The sequence below is a fragment of the Kwoniella europaea genome, chromosome 2 (assembly GCF_036810445.1).
Source record: "Kwoniella europaea PYCC6329 chromosome 2, complete sequence".
In the NCBI taxonomy this organism is placed as follows: Eukaryota; Fungi; Basidiomycota; class Tremellomycetes; order Tremellales; family Cryptococcaceae; genus Kwoniella; species Kwoniella europaea.
The window spans coordinates 2,524,508-2,543,145 of NC_089488.1; the positions used below are offsets into that span (position 1 = coordinate 2,524,508).

General features: G+C 45.2%; 6 protein-coding genes across 6 annotated transcripts; 3 read left to right on the forward strand and 3 right to left on the reverse strand.

Moving 5' to 3' along the window:
* Positions 1-649: 649 nt before the first annotated feature.
* Positions 650-1,744, forward strand: V865_007292 (uncharacterized protein; the record flags this gene model as incomplete). The annotated part of the gene is made up of 1 exon (XM_066231040.1): positions 650-1,744. The coding sequence occupies one exon, from the start codon at positions 650-652 to the stop codon at positions 1,742-1,744; it is 1,095 nt and encodes a 364-aa protein (XP_066087137.1).
* A 192-nt stretch (positions 1,745-1,936) lies between these two features.
* Positions 1,937-3,038, reverse strand: V865_007293 (uncharacterized protein; the record flags this gene model as incomplete). Its single annotated transcript, XM_066231041.1, has 5 exons — positions 1,937-2,358; positions 2,417-2,483; positions 2,554-2,714; positions 2,835-2,943; positions 3,012-3,038. 5 exons carry the CDS (start codon positions 3,036-3,038, stop codon positions 1,937-1,939), a joined length of 786 nt encoding a protein of 261 aa, XP_066087138.1.
* A 305-nt stretch (positions 3,039-3,343) lies between these two features.
* On the forward strand, positions 3,344-8,268 carry V865_007294 (uncharacterized protein; the record flags this gene model as incomplete). Its single annotated transcript, XM_066231042.1, has 23 exons — positions 3,344-3,668; positions 3,724-3,821; positions 3,886-4,146; positions 4,203-4,457; positions 4,515-4,618; positions 4,671-4,830; positions 4,883-4,991; positions 5,044-5,227; positions 5,283-5,358; positions 5,414-5,501; positions 5,552-5,661; positions 5,723-5,814; positions 5,867-5,981; positions 6,033-6,149; positions 6,209-6,528; positions 6,586-6,677; positions 6,748-6,924; positions 6,990-7,177; positions 7,240-7,324; positions 7,385-7,659; positions 7,712-7,779; positions 7,832-7,938; positions 8,009-8,268. The coding sequence occupies 23 exons, from the start codon at positions 3,344-3,346 to the stop codon at positions 8,266-8,268; spliced, it is 3,666 nt and encodes a 1,221-aa protein (XP_066087139.1).
* A 1,042-nt stretch (positions 8,269-9,310) lies between these two features.
* On the reverse strand, positions 9,311-11,893 carry V865_007295 (uncharacterized protein; the record flags this gene model as incomplete). The annotated part of the gene is made up of 2 exons (XM_066231043.1): positions 9,311-9,404; positions 9,489-11,893. 2 exons carry the CDS (start codon positions 11,891-11,893, stop codon positions 9,311-9,313), a joined length of 2,499 nt encoding a protein of 832 aa, XP_066087140.1.
* A 2,029-nt stretch (positions 11,894-13,922) lies between these two features.
* On the forward strand, positions 13,923-15,034 carry V865_007296 (uncharacterized protein; the record flags this gene model as incomplete). The annotated part of the gene is made up of 3 exons (XM_066231044.1): positions 13,923-14,168; positions 14,242-14,418; positions 14,564-15,034. The coding sequence occupies 3 exons, from the start codon at positions 13,923-13,925 to the stop codon at positions 15,032-15,034; spliced, it is 894 nt and encodes a 297-aa protein (XP_066087141.1).
* A 343-nt stretch (positions 15,035-15,377) lies between these two features.
* V865_007297 (uncharacterized protein) lies at positions 15,378-18,356 on the reverse strand (the record flags this gene model as incomplete). The annotated part of the gene is made up of 10 exons (XM_066231045.1): positions 15,378-15,511; positions 15,585-15,965; positions 16,040-16,439; positions 16,506-16,627; positions 16,688-16,878; positions 16,956-17,083; positions 17,141-17,488; positions 17,551-17,702; positions 17,763-18,027; positions 18,096-18,356. The coding sequence occupies 10 exons, from the start codon at positions 18,354-18,356 to the stop codon at positions 15,378-15,380; spliced, it is 2,382 nt and encodes a 793-aa protein (XP_066087142.1).
* Positions 18,357-18,638: the final 282 nt, after the last annotated feature.

The window sequence follows — 18,638 nt, forward strand, 5'->3', positions numbered from 1 at the left end:
AATACAACAATCTCGAGTACGGGTGCGTCTCATTATTAAGGAATCCGAGCGGACTCCAATTTAGGGAGACTTGAAGGCTTGATACTGCTTGATCCCATATCTTTCCATCAAGATATTTTTTGGGGATATATGTTGCTCGAGGGTATAAGACTGACGATAGCTTGAGGTGCTGTATTGATAGATGACGAGTATGCGTATGGGTATGGATACGATTGTAGCGGTGTATGCGATCAGAAGCTTTGATATTGGAGTCAAGCCACAGTGTTACTTCTATATACCGTCATGTCTATTCTGATGTAAGCGCTATCTCTATGAATCCTGGACATGAAGGACTTCCATTTGAAAGCGAACGTTGAAAGATGCCATGGGCATCTGCGCTCAGCAGAAGAAGTCTTGGGGTTCAAGAAGCGATCAGCAGTGGAAGGAGGATAACTCTTTGGTGGGTAAATTGTGAAAGTATGAGAGTGTCATGATGCAACTTAGGAAGCCAGAAGGGGTTTCACCACTTGAATGTGCCAGATTGACCCATCAGGTGTTGAGTTGGTTATCTCATAATGACGCCACTGTAAGAGCTGAGGTTCATCTGTCCGATTGACGTGAAAAACGTTCTACGGTTAATAAACACAATTCTCGATTGCAACACTTCACTATGCCTCCAATTAGACGAGATGCCAACACGAGCTCAACTCATAGAACCATTACAAATAATACCGATTTGTGGAGACAGTACACTTCAAGAGAACAATCGTATAACTTGATTTCAAGGAGCCACGAGATTCGTTCGCCCTCCCACGCAGATACAACGACAAGCTTCAACATCCAAGATCATTTCCCGCCTTCACATATCGCCACCCAACCTTACAATGATTTCCGGGTGCGAGGTATTGCCACAAATCCTAGTACAGGCTCAACCGCAATTGTCCTCGTGAAGCGGTCAGACGGACCTCCTGCGACTGAGAATTCAGAGCGCCCCAGAGCGACTGCCACCCTTCAAGCTGAAGATGCTATCAACACACTCTGTACAGTACTCAAATCAATACCAAGTCAAGGTAGGATGACCGACGGAGTCAGGTTCAAATATGATGATCGATCAGTGGAAGCCTTTCGAGGGGATACTCAGCGGAACACCTGGTCCGCAATAATCAGCGACCGAGATCTACCTAAAGACAGATTGATAGGAAGGTACACGGTTAAAGTGCCAGACGATAAAGATAGGTCAGCATTTGATCAATACTTCAATCAAATTGCATCTTCTGCCATCGCTATATCACCGGCCATGGAAATGGATCTGGAAACAGAAGAAGAGAAAGATGCCGAAGTAGTCCAGAAGAAGATGTCATCATTATCGATCGATCATTTCGAATCGTCAGTACAGAAGGTCAATCAATCTATAAATAATTGGACGAGAGATACAGGATATGATCACAACTTAGTTGGCCATCATCATTTCACTCTAAACCAAGTTGCCACTGACACTCTTCGAGAGACGAATGCATCGATCAATGGATTCTTCGATCTTTTGTGGGTTCCGAAATTGAAAAATTGGAATGCTTTCCATCAGTTTGAAATTGCCAACAGTATTGGTACGGCTTTACCTGTTGATGTAAATGGTCATCGAAGAATAACCGATTTCACAGCTTGGACCCAATCTCAAGATGGTAGAACTTCTGTTCTCGTGAAGCAAAGACCGCATGAAGAGAATGAGGGAGACCGAATCTCTTGGTTCCAGATTGGAGAGAAATAATTGGGAGTAGGAATCCAGCCCGCTCCAAGCAGAATTGGCCATCAGCGCGTTCTGAATGGGAAAACTCGCTGAATTCAATATCTTCTATGATCCAGTACATGGATTCCATACTATACAACACTATCTTGATGCTATCCGTACGACTTGTTCCATCGTGATCGGTCTCTCCCGACATATATTCTTGAACAGGTTTCATCGTTTCTTCGTACCGCCAAATCCACCGAACCCCATCATACTAGCCATATCCTCTCTTTCTTTGATAGCAGCTTCCACTTCCCTATCTTCTCTATTTTCCAACTTTCTTCTCTTCTTCGCTTCTTTACCCGTACTCTTATCTCCCTGCTCCTGATCTCGATCACCATTATTCCTGAATATCCCCATTCTTTGCAATTCCTCTTCTTCCCTCTTCTTTTCTCTCTTCCTCTTCCTATCTTCACGCCTTTTCTCCTTTTCTATCGATTCTGCCTCTCGAACAGCTTTGAGACGTGCTTGGAAATCGAAATTCTTAGCTGTCACGGCAGACTTGGTGGCTTCTCGAAGAGCAGCTATCTTCGCTCGAACTTGAGTCAAAGTAGATCGCTCCACTTGAGTCGTTTGACCCAGCATACGTAGATCTACGTTCCATAGGATAAGTTTTGGTAGCTATACATCTGAGTAGCATGAGGGACTTACGCCCTCGTCCATTGACGTGATCTAGGTATGACAAAGTGTCCTTAAATGTACGATTACACATCTCACACTATAAAGTATATCGAATCAGCACGTGAGCCTTTTGATCAGGAGCTGTAGAAGTGTAAGATGTTGCTCACATAGAATCCTGCTCCTCTCGGTCCTTTTCCACTGGCAGTAGTCTGCACCAACATCGTCTTATTCAGATTTTTGTTCAGATCCAAATCATCTTTTCTCGCTTCCAGGTTTTTCGTAGGTTTAGGCATATCATCGCCTAGCCTCCTACGAGGAGGTGCTTTACCTGTGGAAGAGACGTATCGTCAGCATTGTACTCCTCTGATATGGCTCGTTGAACAGACGGATGTCGAGGAATTTACTATATCTTTATACGGAGAATACCAAGAGTAGTCAAATCACTCACCAGATAACAAAGCTGCCTCAGCAGATTTCGCGTACTCTGCATTCTCCTCATCCTTAGCCTTCGCTTTCGCTTCCCATTCGTCTTTGTTCCATGATGGTCGAGCTGCGGCCTAAATGTCTAGACATCAGTACAGTTCCAGGCGGGAAGAGCCTTGGGTGACCAGGTATTAACACTCACCGCAGATGATTGCGGTTTGTCGGACATGCCGTTGATCCCGTTCCGATTTGCGGATCAGTTGTTTCGACCGATAATATCAGATAGTATTCGCCCAAATGTCGGTCGACGATATCGTATATGCTTCCAGAGATGTGAGATGACGAACGAAGAAGAGTGAAGAGATGTTGTTGCAGTTGAAGTAACATCGGTAGAAGGGGTGGAATGCAGAATCACGTGACAAGTCATCTCTCCCGCCGCCATAACACGAATCAACTCGTCCAAAGTTCAACTTGAACAATCGCTCACATTCCTCCTTCCTCAACGCACCCACATATCAGAAGGGAGGTGACAAGATGTTCAACTCACCATCGACTCGAGCGACCCCTCGAAAGGCAACTTCACGAGCGTCCCTCGCTCGATCGAGGCACCAAACACCTTCCATCTTTGCCGAATCAGCTCCGCTCTCCCAAGCACCAACACCTTCAGTCAGATCATCTCGTCTGGCAGTGGTCAAGCGCGGTGTATCACCAACTTCTTCAGCCGGCGATACAGTGCATACGACTAGGCAAGATGAAGGGTATGACAAGGACAGAGTGTTTTGGAGTAGAGATGAGAGGCATTTGGTCTCTAGTCTAGGACCATTGCCAAAGGAAGTTGCCTCATTGGTGAAGGGTTCAGGTAAGCTTTGGCTTTCTCAACGAGAAGGACTAGTGCTCATCTACTTTCTCCAAAGATCTTGTCGCAAACCCTATCGCTGGCCATGTCGACTCGAAGAGTGGATTCGCTATGGTTGCATCACCTTCAGTCTGTATTGCGTGGAATTATACCAAGGTGTGTTGAGTCATCACAGATCGTGGATCGTGGAATATCTTTCTGACGTTTCCATCTCATCCAGCGCACACATTCAGCACCAACAACATATACGTTCCCGTCCCCTCCAGTCTCGTACTCCACAACTCCAACCCAACCTCCCACGCTCGCAGCCCTGTATACAGGCTCAGCCTCCTCTGAGCCTGGTATGATTCTGGTTTCGTCATCTGGCGAGATCAGAATTTGGGAAAGCATGAGTGTAGCATTAGCCAATGTGGAAAGGTTCCAAGAGATATACGTCGAATTAGGTGAAGATGACTTTATAGATAGACTCTGGAAAATTGATGTGAGCTATTCCACTGATATGATCAGGTCACACAAGCTCATATCATGGTATGATAGGGCAATAACTTTCTTCTTACGACAACTTCCTCTTTCGTCTTTCGGTTGACGATCTCATCATCTGGTGGGAGGCTTGTACCTACCTTGACAAACTTGACTCGACCGGGAGGCATGTTCGGTCGAGCATCCCCTCAGATTTTCATCGCTAGGGAAGATAAAGTTGGTATATCATCGGTCGCAAGTACTTCAGGAGATGTGTATGTTATGGCTCGAAGGATGTTACAAAAGTGGGCATTCGGTCCCGATGGTCAGAAAGTACGTACTGGTCTGGTCTGAATTGCTCCATGCAAGAAGACTGACAGCCTTGTGCAGTTCGTTCAAGAGTACGATCTGCACGAAACAATAGGGAATTGGTGCTTCGATAACTGGTCAAGTGGAAATGTGTCACTGGAACTCAATGATCTTGTCTCCTTCGGGTACGTCTCCTCTTAACAAAGGCTTTCTTACTGGTGCTGACGCCTGGAGCAGTTCTAATGAGCTTGCTGTACTCATCTCTTACGTCGAGCAGCAAACGCGGACATCAGAATATCCCAGATCACACAATTCTCATGCCATAGTGATGTTTTCAATCCAGCCTCGGTCTCAATCACTCATGATATCGAGGATTGTCGATGTTTCCTACCTTGCCGTGAGTTACTCACCAGCAATCGAAGATACGCAGAGTTGATCCATGAAACCAGCATTCCGATCCAAGAATGCTCGATGTACCTCGTTTACTAGTACCTCCTGGCAGTTCGATGGCATTCATCCGCTTTGCAGAAGTCGTTTTGATGGTATCTCTAGACGAAGGTATGTTTTGCCAAAACTGATTGTCTTGCCAAGCTCACCGAAGTATCAACAGGCTCTCCATACGAGGAAGCGATAACTCTCAGGGACTCCGGTCGAAATGCTTTCATTGGTGCAAGTAGCATCATCCCATCATCCGCTAAGAAGGGAAGCAGTCTTCCCTCAGTCGTAGCTATACCTGCTTTTGGTGGGTTGATGTCTATTGAGGCTCTGGAGAGTAGCGAAAGATCCGAAACCTTGTGCGTAGTCCATCTGCTCTGAGAAGTATACGCTGTGACTGACAGGGAATGTTAGCACACAAACATCTTCCGCTACTGCTCGGTTGAAGTCAAAGATGGAACAGGCTGTGTTCTTTGGCGAGAGGAGCGATGTGAGTCATTCTCGATACGACCATCGTCACGGGCGCTGACCGCCGTTCTGTCTAGAATCCTCTGTCATTCGATCTTCCGGCCGGCTTCCAGGGTGATTTGGCAGAGGCGGCCGAAACTGTATCAGCAGAGATCGTATCGTCCAGTAAGTCTCTGCTATTTGGATTCTCCACACTCCAGGCTAATCTTAAGCAGATTCACCATATATGCCTGGAATCTTCGAAATTCGTCCTCATCTTAGCGATAGACTTCTGAGACTGAAAGAGCTCATGAGTTTCATCCGTCATAATGGTTTGTTAAGCATTGTAGGTTGCTTGATCATCTCGGACATCGCCCTGCGAATCAGGCTTCTGACAGTGTTGATAGCTGCCGCAACGCACTCGTCGCCGATTGTCCCGCGATGCGGAGAAGATCAAAGGAGCGATCGAGTTGTGGGATTACCAGAATAAATATATGGAGTGAGTTTCGTTACAGCAAAAAAAGCAAAACTTGGCTGACATCGATTTCCAGGCATATGCATACCCAATCGCCGCATTCTATTTTATCAGACTCGATCTTTACGTATATGCGTCAAGCGGACGTGGTAGAAGAGGAAGATTTCGTTAGATTGTTTTTCCGAACACAGGTCAGACACTACTCTATCTGCTTGGTGATTACGACTGACTGGCCGAGATAGGTGCAAAATCTTGACAAATTGCTTGAGATTGTATTTGCGACTGCTCGAGCAGCTTTGGATGCGGTCGACAGGAATGAGCTGTCTTCATGGGTTACCGAGGCAAACAGAATTTTCATTGTATGTACCCTCTCTGCATCATACGACGAACAAGTCTCATTTGCTAACAACATATCCAGATCGTGGAAAGAGCTGCCGCTCAGTATCGAGAGGAGGAGCTTTACACATACGAGATCGATCGAGAGCGACCGGCAATCGAGATTTGGACAGCCCAGGAATCACTCATCGAGGCATTGGACTTCCTTTATACCACCACAGAGGCTTTGATCAAAGAGAGAACCCGTGATTTGGGATCAGTTATAGATGGACCTCCTTCAGATACGGCGGAACCTGCTTTGAGGAGAGAACAACAACTGCAATCGAGGTTGAAAGGGCAAATGGCCATACTCGCAGCTGCCCTGTGCACAAATATGGAGGACAAGTGTCGTGCGACTTCTAGGTGAGTACTGACTTAGTGTACATAGTGACAGAATCCAGCTAACATAGATTGTTCTAGAAGGGAAATAGATGAGGGAGCGGATCCGCAAGAAGGTATACGCTTAAGAGAGAAATGGGCAGAAATGAAACCTAGAGTGATCAGGCCGTTAGGTACGTCCAAGGTTTTCCTTCACCAGATGGCGCATCTCGTTGCTGAAGCTGACAAGTTCCTACGATACAGTGAGCATCGACCGCTTGTCGGAAGCATATGAATTGGCCGAAAACCACACGGACTATCTCACGCTGGTGATGCTATGTCATGATCAGGCGAATCCTGACACTGCCAGATTACAAAGATATATCGAAAGGTTTGGCGAAGAATTTGCCTTTGTACTTTATCAGTGGTATATCGATCAAGGTGAGTAAAGTTTTATATTTTAAAATTCGGCGCATGTCTTGAACTTATTATGACCTTCTTGATAGGTCAAGCATATGAATTGCTCAATCAGGACGAAGTCTATGGCGTCCTCGTAACCCGGTTCTTTGCCGAAAACGATTATCCGGAACTTGCGTGGATGCATCATCTTGCTTTCAAGCGATACGACCAAGCCGCTGGTGCATTGAGAGATGTGATGAGGGACGATAACACAAGAGCATTAGATCAGCAACAGGTGAGATACCATCTCCCTCGGTTGTGAAATGGCATGTCACTGACATTTGATAACCACGGTAGCTGGTGGGAAGTATCGCCAAACTGGCTGCCATTGCGGATGTCAGATCTAAAGGTATTTCCAATGATAGGAAGCGACTACTCATTGGTCAGTCCACCAATAAGACTCTCCTCTATCCCCGTCATGCTGACCGATGTATGCTTGCAGAACTGGATGACGAGCTTGACCTGGTCAATGTGCAGTCCGGTCTGATCTCATATTTCTCACCGCCGACTCGTCGTGCTGCTCCTAAATTAGATGAACAAGTGACCCTATTAGCAGACAGACCGGCTTTCAAGAGGATATTCTTCGATCTGACACAGCAGCTCCTGGATGGTCTAGCGCTAGATCTTGAAGGGTTAGTTGATATCCTAACATTGAAAGATAACTTCGAGAGGACGGGAGATGCAGCATTAGCCTTAGAACGATTAGTTGGCGATATGGTAAGTAGTCATATAGCCTATACAGTTCGGCGTTGATGACTGTGTCATTCAGACTTTACCAGAAGGTAGGAAACAGGTAGCATTGTTATCGATATGGAGAAGAGTGTATATACGAGACGAGTGAGTTTACTGTAGGCAATGCTTTGATTGAAAGGCTGACAGCTGTGAGTAGCTGGGCCGCCATTTCCAATACCACCGGACGAAGTGAGCAAGCCCAGCGGTCCAAAGTACGAAGTACATTGGCATATCAGACAATAAGAGCGGTGAACGACATCAAAGGTAGGTTCATAAAAGCGGGGAAGGAGAAGGTGATGAATGACTGATTCATGGTTCGGTTGAACTCGTCCAGACTTCCCACCTAACTTCATACTATCTCCATTCACTTCTACCCAACCGCCTTTACCCGCTGAGCTAGCCGCACGATTCCCAACCTTCTCAGCGGAGGATATTGCCTCTTTAATGGAAGATCATGAGAAGGAGATTGAGATCCTCAATAGGTATCTGAGTGAGAATGGCTTAGAGGAGAGGATAAGGGAAGTGGCGGAGCTGGTCAAGAATGACTTAGAGGAAGAAAAGAGGGAAGAAGGTGATGTTGATATTGTCATGTAAGAAGAGTCACAATGCACGGAAAATGCATTGATTAGCTATATAAGAAACAAGAAGCATGGAACTGACCGCGAATGTAATGTTGGACGATTGTGGCCTACTTCGCGAGGCTATGCAAGCAGTACGAACCTCTGGCGCTATACTGCGAAGCCCTGGTGGTTTGCCTTCCTCTTCGAGAACTATGAATGTGGTAAGAAGCGCAGATGTGCTAATCGCGAATCAAAGAATAAATTAACAAGTTGGAAAACCTTCTTTCGAATGAGCTATGGTCACTCTGACAAGAAGACTTATCGGGTAAAAAGCTCTTCCTCAACGTGTCGAACGAAATTGCCGTTGCCTTGACATCTAATATCATCCGCATAATCTGACTGACGATGCTTGCCATTTCTGAAATCATCGCACCTGACAACGTTCAAGACACAATGTCCTCACAAGGCGGTTCAACCGTATCAACCTCCAAAGCGTGCGATAGATGTAGATCCTATAACGAAGCTGATGAATGGGTATCTCCAAAAGGGCAAGCAGCATTCTCTCTTTCATCACAATGAACACTCCGACGAGATTACTCGCCTTATGATTTCGAAAAGAAATTGCTGAGATGATATTGTAGCAGCAAAAGATATATCACTGTTGACTGCCCAATGAGCAACAGTCAATCACTTTTCTAATCCAATTTTGCATCCATTCGCGTGTACAGTATTTCTGTTTAGCACAAGTGCAAGAGTGATTGCAAACCTTTGCCGAATGGATATAAGAAATGCGAAAAATACATATAATATAGATAGTGTGTATGGGATAACTGGAATGTCCCAAGGTCGAAAAAGACGAATTATTTACGTATGAAGATGTGGTTATTGTCCAGCGATACAAAAAGTAATGTCCCGATAACAAGAATGAATAGTAAAGCAATAGCAACAAACAAATAAATCAATGAAGCGAAATATCCAAATGCAAAGTCGAAAATCAATCAACCATGATCCCAATCCTAGTCATTATATATTCGTTACACTCCAAACCCAAGTCCAAGTTCAAATCGAGAACAGTCCTATAATTCATCCCTTCTCGGTACCAGTGATCCACTACATATACCTCTCTGTCGATGTCTCATCAGTGCATCTCCTCGAGCAAAACCTTTCCCACTATTCATCCGAATCAACACATTATCAGCCATTACTCCTGAATATTGACATAGTATGATGAATCAAGTAAAACTCTTAACTCACCAAGGACAGGGGAAAGGTTTCGTACCACTATGAATCCTCATATGTCTCCTAAGATCATGCTGCCTTACGAACGCAGCATGACAATCATCCGTATTACACACATAGGGTTTATCTTCAAGGTGAGTCTGGATATGCGAGTGGATAGCAGACTTTCGGGGGAAGTGCCTCTCACAACCTTCGATGAGGCATTTGAATCTCTTCACAGGTTGTCCAGTAACTGATCCATCGAGAGTTAAGAATGTCGTATATAATTTTTCTAAGAATGCTCTTGGTAGACCAGATGGACCATTCCCATTGGCACTTCCTTCAGGACCGTTGGACCCATTGGAAAAAGAGCTTCGGGGAGGTTGGATGACTAATTGTGGTTGACCGGGTAATTGCGCAAGGAGAGCGTTCCCTGTCCCTGCACCTAGAGCCGAACCAAGATCCGTTCCCGATAATGTCCTTTGCATGAGCGATACAGAAGTGAGATCAGGTCCAAAGACCAAAGCTGGTTTAGGTGATGGTTCTCTTGAGATCATAGGTTGAGATTGGGAAGACTCGATTTTAGGGACAGGCTCAGAAGGTCCAGCTAAGAGCGAAGGGTTGATGGCTCCTTCTTCAGGTGATGAATTACTGCCTTTACCCTTCTTGGGAGTCTTGGGTTTAGGCTTTGGACCGGGTTTCAATCGTTTACCAATCGGAGGATACTGTTGTCTCTTCCTTGGAGTCTCGGGACTGACAGGTGTAGAATGATTCCAACCTTGTTGTTGACCGTCACTCATAGGCTCGCTTGGTCCAGCTACGGCAAGTGGACCGAAGAGTCCTCCTTGAGATAGGGAGTGGGCCATCGGGATGGGAGGCGGAGGAGGAACATTAGCCATAGTGTGTATGAAAGGTGCCGAGACGGATCGAGGTGCAGAGGGGAATACGGGAATCTCGTTGGGACGCATTTCATAATTGAGGAAAGAGGCTGAAGCGTGACGTTGAGGTCCAGGAGGGGGATGAGGATGAGCATGAGCATGAGCATGAGACATGTTGGGACCAGGGGCAGGAGGAGGACCAGATTGGAAATTGAATATTTGAGGTTGAGCGGAATAAGTCTGCGCTGACCATGCTTGGATATCCATAGGTTGGGTCATAGTAGGGAGACCAGGTTGGTAGTTCATTGACATACCTGGGACTGGGGGATATTCCATATGATGGAATTGAGGCTGAGGAGGAAGGATAGGTTGAGTAGGTAGTTGGGATGAGGAAGGGGCACTGAACGTCATACCTTCCTGAGCCAGCATGGGGGTTTCAACAATCGTAGTCAATGTATTCTGTCGGTATCCTTGATTACTTGGGAAAGACGCGATGGACATCATCGAAGTAGAAGGTGGCATAACAGATGTCACTTGAGACATCAAGGTCATATCCCCTTGAATTTCATTAGGTCCGAATGCACCTTGATCTTGCTCTGGTGAGGTGTAGAACAGACCAGCAGGTTGTTGAGGAGTACAGATTGGAGATCCACCACCTGGGAGAGTTGGACTGGGTAATTGAGATCGCGAAGGCATAAGTTCAGGTAAACTCGCTGAGGCTGGAACTGGAGGGTACATTTCGGGGAAGGACTGTAGGGTAGGTGACATGACTTCAAACGAGGTCGAAGCTGTCATGGCGGAAGATGCAGAGACATTTCTATCCTGTTGGTACAGCTGAGCATGACCCAGGTGGATAGACGATGAAGAGACAGCTCGTGAGAGAGGTACGCTGGTCGTGAGGGATGTGGAAGGCTCGGCTGTTCTCCTGCGCGAAGCTGATGGCGATACAGGTAATGTATTGGCATCGTAGGTCGCCTGCCTTATCCTCTTCGTCGGTCGATGTACTCCTGAGGGTGTACCCAAACCAGATAAGTTCCGTGTCTTCTTTGCACTTCGTGGTGCGGTAGGTGACTGCACAAGGTTGTGATCAGGTATAGCGACCATGAGGGGTGTCGAGACTACTGATTGAGGGATCTTTGAAGGTGATCCGAATTGTATTCCTTCTTCAAAGGCGGTCAGGTCGATTCCCTCCGCATTTAATCCAGTGTAATCCATTCCATCCCAGTTGGCATTAGCTATCCTGACTGGAGTAGGGGCGACTGACACAGGTCTGAATCCAAGAGTAGGAGTCCTCGTCCTATCTGGAATGGTGAATGAGCTGCCAGATTGGAGGGAGTGTATACCGTGTTGGGCATGTATGGAAGTCATAGGTGAAATGAGGAATCCCTCAGTCCGCATCCTCCTCAATCCACGATCATTGGGAGTCTTCCTGATAGTATTGAATGGTGAGGTTGGGTCGAAATGGGGAAAAGCGGATTGAACGGGCGAGGAGAGGATCTGAGGTGTACCTTGAACGGTATCGAAGATCTCCCCAAAGGAAGGAGGAGCAATGGGAGATGACATGATGATGAATGATGACCTGTGGACATTTTTGTTGATGGGTAAGAGTGAAACAGAATCAGAATCAGTGCGTGTTCTTCGACAGGGGATCAGGGTTATGCGTGTGTGTGCTTGGATAGTAGGTTACTCACCAGAAACGAGAACAAGGACGCACAGATACTGACGATTTATCCTTTCCTCCCAGCAGCGCAGATTGCGAATCTAAAGATCAAGCTAAGAAAAGAAGGAAGGGCTGGAGAGAGTGTGAGGACAAGTCGAGTCCACCAAGCCTTCTGATATGTATGTATCCAGGTTAACGGTTTTTCCTTTCCAGCTATAAGGTCTCGCGTGAATTTGTTTGTTTGGTCGATCACGCAGATTCCTATCAATTGGTCTAAAGAGGAATTTCTACAATATAAGAGTGCTGGTGGCTTCACGTCTGGTCCAGTTGGAATGAAGGGAATGGAGAGAGGAACCTTCAATTAAAGGTGAAACAAGAGAGAGGAAAGACGTTCTGAAGTAGACGAGATTACAATTTTTTCTATGTTTTCTTGAAGGGTAGGTATGATGGGGTGAAGCAGTGGAGTATTCCTAGGTGGTATTTGAAGTAAAGAGCGTGGTCATATGTAAATGAGTGTGTTTGATCTATAGATGTATTTGAATGAATGACTGAAGTGAAGATCCGGTTTGTTTATGTCGATTGTATATTTGTGGTTTTATTTGGACATTTACGGTTTTGATCGGATACCTAACTGGTCCTTCCTTCTGATCCGATTATATTGTGGTTGTTAAAAGAGTGTGATATGTGTATTGTCGAGATAGATAGGAGGTCGATAATAGTTGTCAAGCATAAATGAGAGAATAATGATGGTGAAGATTAAGAAGATAATGATAAGAAGATGACAAACGATCACGACCGATGTTCGCTCAACCAAGGCGTATTTCAATCGCTTCGACTTGTTTTGCCTTTGCCTTTGCCGTCGCAGTTCAGATTAAAGTGACGGTGAAAACTTCATTTGATGATCTTACGTACTGGAATAAAGAGACTCAATCTAATTGTTCGTGCATCTCGGAATAACTCATAAGGTGCATATGCATTTTACTGTAGATTGGTCAACCAGACAGTCCGCTCCAGTTGAACTGAAAGTAGTCTTCTTCTTATGTGCGTTCTCGAGAAAACTCAAAGTACCCTTTTCTATTTCTTTATGAAAGTGCTTTGCTTTGTTTACTTTCTGAATCACAAGCTGCAATCGGATCGGAACCATCGAAAGTTAAGAGCGAATTGCTACGATAAAAGGGTGACATAGTTTCGTCGGATGAGTTTCAAAAATGATGATGAACCATCCGATGGAATGTTTATCTTGTTTTTGGATTTTTTGTCCCTGCCGATCTAAGTTCTCCGAAGCCAGACCAAGAACTAGTCCCCTGATCCATTACATACAATACGAATCCATAAAGCGGTCTGGAAAAGGTGTGATGAGACGTCATATACGTCTCAAGGTGAGACCAAACCAGAACAGACCATGACTGATATCGAGCTGTCTGATGAGAATGGTTCAAAAGAGTTCACTTCGTTCTGCCACCATTGTATGAACAGATGTATATATACATATAAGAGTGTAATAGATGATCTTTCATGGGATACGCTCAATTCATCGACAAGAAGCATGGAGAATCGGTGATTGAGTTCAGAAACCAAATGTCAGATGTTTCGTGATGCTGCTTTGAATGTTTGTTTTGTTTACTTTTTGTTGTGAAAAACAGCGAAAGAACAAAGCAGGCACGTCGGATGAAGCGTGTATCTGTGTAGTGTACGGGCATGGGATGACGTATCGCCACACTCGCGGTGAAAAGCGGTCAAAGCGTTGTTGAAGTGTATCGAAGTGCATTCTCTTTATTACGTAAAGGATTCTCATTCACCATCCGAGTTGTTATCGTTTACAATCGAGTTGATTGATTTGGCCCCACCCCCACTCGATTCCCCGCATTTCAAATGTCAATACATCCCATCCTCTCTCTCTTCGATAGCATACGCCCCCATACACCTACAAGCATGTCAACCTCGAGTGAGATACCGATAGATCCATCCTTACGAGAGTCATCATCGACCACAAGTCCAACGAAACTAGCAGGAACGAAGCGAAAGACGCGAGGCAGTGGGCCGTCGACATCCTCAGCCTCGAGTCCAAGGGTGACAAGGCGTTCGGCTGTTCACAATGAAGGGAATAGCATCGAGTCGGCAGAGCCTGCGAGAGGGGAAGAAGAGAATTTGAATGGGTATTGGGGACCTGGTAATCCTGTGTGTGCAGATTTCTGTGCCTGCTACAAGCAAAGTAGTCATGTGCTGATTACGTCTCACTTCCTCTGACCAGAAACGCGCTAAACGATCATCACCTACCAAACGATCTAAACCTACTACATCGTCAACTCCTTCGCGTAACCATGTAGAGAATGCAGCTGGTCCTTCTGGCACAGGGAAAGGTAGTGGGAGTGGGGGTGGACCATCTATAAGTGTGATAGGAGAATTAGCGGGTTTGGCTAATCGGAAGGTGAGTCATAGGTAAACAACCCATCGCATATGGGGGAGATCCACCCTTATCTCATCTTGACGGACCCAGAAGATTCCGTCATGAGTGTGATGATCCCCTTACATGTACCTCGTCATACTGACTCATTCTTGACCCCTCCGTCTAGTCTTCTTCATCCGGTGTTTTCCCATATTTCCCACTCTATCCCGTCGGTCTAACCCCCTTCCGATATCCATGTCTAAAGCCCTCAGAACCCAATCCTCCTCCGGGAGATCCAAAGAATCCAAATTTCAAACCTTTCAATCCTCATGAATCAAATACCACAACTGGTGGTACTACTACTACTACTCGTACTCTACCGAGTCAGAATCAACTTATAGATCCACAATTGGCGGAATTATCTGGATCTACCCAAACATCTTCCCAGCAACATATTCAACCAGTCCAACCAAGTCAGCAGCATTCCCAGATACACCTAGATACGAACAACAATACGATAATGGATCAAAATACCGCAGCTAGTGCAGACGCAGCTTACGAATCTATTTCAGCATTGTTATCTGCGTCTCAAGGTGTTTATCCGACTTTAGATTCGATTGATTACAATCAAGGGCAAAGACAAGGACAGGGTCAGTGAAAGTGCACATGAAAGTGAAAGTGAAGTGCAAGAATATAGGTTGTCCCAACCAATGAGAGGTGAACCAAGTCATAGGTTGACTTGACAATAAGAGGGATTGAACAAATGGGAAGAACAAATGGGAAGAACAGAACAAGACGTTTTTTGTATGCTTTTGAAAGATAAGGGATTTTTAAATCAATCCGATGAAGAATCGATATAAGCGATATTACTAAAGTGAAATAATTGTATACATATGCATCAGACACACATAATTATGCATCTATATGAGCACACATATTGTGTTACATCCGAGTAAGAAGACCACAGGCCATAACGACCAATGATAAAACTCCTGACTACTCTATATCTTCTTCTTCTTATTCAGCAATCCACCAGCAGCACCACCTCTCTTTTGACCCAACTTTCTCTTCCCCTTACTACTCTGCACTTCATCATAAGCCTTCTTCGTCCCTGAACCGAGTAAAGTGGCATGGCCTATTACCACAACGTAGTCCAAAATGAGCTATTTATCCTCCTTCTCTTGCATATTCTGATGTGGACAACTTACCAGTTTCCCTCAGTAGATCATCTACAATGATCTTACTTCCACTCGTAGGGTATCTCGCACTAACACCTCTCGCCAGTAATTTCTCACTTAACAATGCCCTCAACTCATCCTTCAACGCCCTTACATCAACCCTCTTAGCACCCTTTTTAGTCTTTTGTTTTTTCGTGTAAGGTAAATCCGGATCTTGATCATCTTGATCTGACAATAAATCAGGATCAATATCCAGATCCATCAATTCGGCAGTTTCGATCAACCAATTCTTATCATGTGTTGATTTCTGCTGAGTATGTTCGGCTTTTTCAATTTCCCTTGCTATACGTATTCTCTCTCGGAGAGAGGGGAGGAATCCACTTTCGATTGGTAATTCAGGTAATTCATGGGCTATGCCAATTCCAAAAGACAGAATCAGTAATCAGGTGACATCCTTTATTTGCCATGGTGTCGATGTCACTGACTCCTACCTAGACTCCTCATCAAAGCTCGCTGCATTCCCTTATCTTCAGGACTACAAAGTTGCAAAGCGAATCCTTCATTCTTGGCTCGTGCCGTTCTACCACTTCGATGGATGTAGGCATCAGCCGTTCGAGGAAGGTTGAAATGTATAACATGATCTACTTGAGGTATATCCAATCCTCTTGCGGCCACGTCTGTAGCTATCAATATTCCATTTTTAGTCGATTTGAATCTGTCGAGATTCTTGAGTCGCTGCTTCTGCTGGAGTTGCGAATGTAAGGGGAAGATGGGTAATTGAAGTAATGTGAATAGAGGGATAAGTCGTCGGATACCATCGATAGACCCTACGAAGACGAGGGATCGTCCAGGATAACGTAAGAGGAAATAGTATAGGTATAAATCCTAAGCGAGAGCTCATTGATCAGCTTAGGCAGATTAATGGAGTTATGAAGTTATGGTATCACCTACCTTGTCCGATACTACACATTCAATCATACTTTCCCTCAAGGTCGATACCACTCCACCTTCCGGACTTAGATCAATAACTTCCGGTTTGGGATCTCTGAAATCCAGTTTGTCCACAAGATCCTCTATTAAACGGTCAAAAATCAGTTATGGCAGCCGCAGACTGGGTGATTAGCTGGACTTACCTAATGTCGAACTTCGTTTGCCCTTCTTCCTACCACCAGCTTGATGTCTCCGCTTGAGATTCTGCTGTAGGTCCTTGGACAACGTAGCCGAGAAAACGAACGTCTGCATATCATCTCTAGCCGTCGAATCTTCCAACATCGTCGACATCTGAGCGAATACCGGATCATCGTCATCTGGACCTTGCGTTGCACTACGCGTTCACAAAAAAGTCAGCTTCAGATATAGATATACTAGATAGCTCAAGAAGTGTTGATGGTAGGGACCTACGCTTCAGATCGTTGAGTGAGTCTGACGATGTTTTCCAACTCTGCAAAATGTCCATTCTCAATCATCCTATCCGCTTCGTCAATGACCAAAATTCTCAGTGTCCTTATCCCACTTGCAAGTTGGTCATCCTGAACAAGTTTGTCAGATTGATCCGGTACAATCAGTGAGGGAGACATTATACATACCGCTTTGATCAAATCCCATAATCGACCGGGCGTAGCAACCAATATATCGCAGCCTCTATCCAATATACGTTTTTGTTTCTGAGCGGATAACCCTCCTACGACACTTCCTATACTGATCCTAGGTGGTCCCTTAGTCTTCGTTGATGTCCCTTCCTCCTCCTCGTCATCCTCGGATGTGGACACTGTATGTTTGAGCAAGGCATTCAAGTGATCTACCACCTGAAGAGCCAATTCTCTCGTTGGACATAAGATCAATCCGCTCAACTTCCTTTTCTTAGATGCGGGTAAAGGTTTTCGAAGAAGGTGAGAAAGGATAGGTAAAGAATATGCAAGTGTTTTACCGGAACCCTAGAACGACAATTCACTTATAAGCTGGATCACGATCGATAGAATAGATCAGATGAGCTCACAGTTTCTGCTACTCCCACTACGTCCCTTCCTGATAGACCGGCCGGTATGGCTCGTTTTTGAATATCGGTAGGTTTTACATATCCAGCAGCTAAGAAAGCTTTTTTCAGTAAGGTGTGGAGAGTGATATCCTTCCATTCGGGTAATAAAGCATCTGAGAATCATCAAATAAGCTAGGTTCTATCATAGATGAGGAAGGGGCAGAGTAGCTTACCGTCAAAAGATGGTTCTTCTTCTACTTCTCCTTCATCTTCATCATCTTCATGATCTTCGTCATCCTCATCGTTCATATCTTCTTGAGCTAGAGCCGCGAAATCTGGAAATTCTTCCTCTTCCTCGTTTGCTTCATCCGTTACTTCTTCCTCTTCAACTGCTACATCCTCCTGCTCTTGGTCTTCTTCATTATCCCCATTTATCTCAGGTACCTCTTCTACAGCCTTCTCTTTTCCTTTACCTTTCTTCTTGTTCCCTTCCGTAGCCTAACCCCACGAAATCAGTCATCCCATCACCCATCCGATCTATACAATGATAATGATATACGACTCACGACAAATCTAGCTACTCTACTTCCACCTTCACCTTCATCCCATTCTATATCCACATCATCCAATTCCTCAAGCATCATCATACCCCCTCCTCCATCTATACCGGAGAATGAAGATGTGTTGACTGTTTTCCATTTCAGTTCGTTCGGCGCTAATCGAGCTCTGGGTTGGGTTTTGACAGAAGACGAGGAATGGGATGATTTTGAGTTCCCTTTGGAGTTCAGCTTTGAGCTGGCTGCTGATTTATGTTTTATCCAAGGCATTTTTCCTTCAGACACCAGTGTAATGTTCCCAGTGGTCTATGAAGCAGTGCAAGATACCAAGATACAACAACAAATGATCGGTTTTGGCTGTAGTGGACAAGCTCTATTCCAACTTTTTGAACTGGTCCTGTCTCACATCACGTGACTACGCTGGGACATTTACGTAACACACCTCCCCAACTTTGTTTCCCATAAATCAGTTGTTGGGTCATGCAGGTACGTATGCATCCTGAACTATACTGGGCGATATGTGGCTGGACTGCACTCGGGGAGACTGATTCG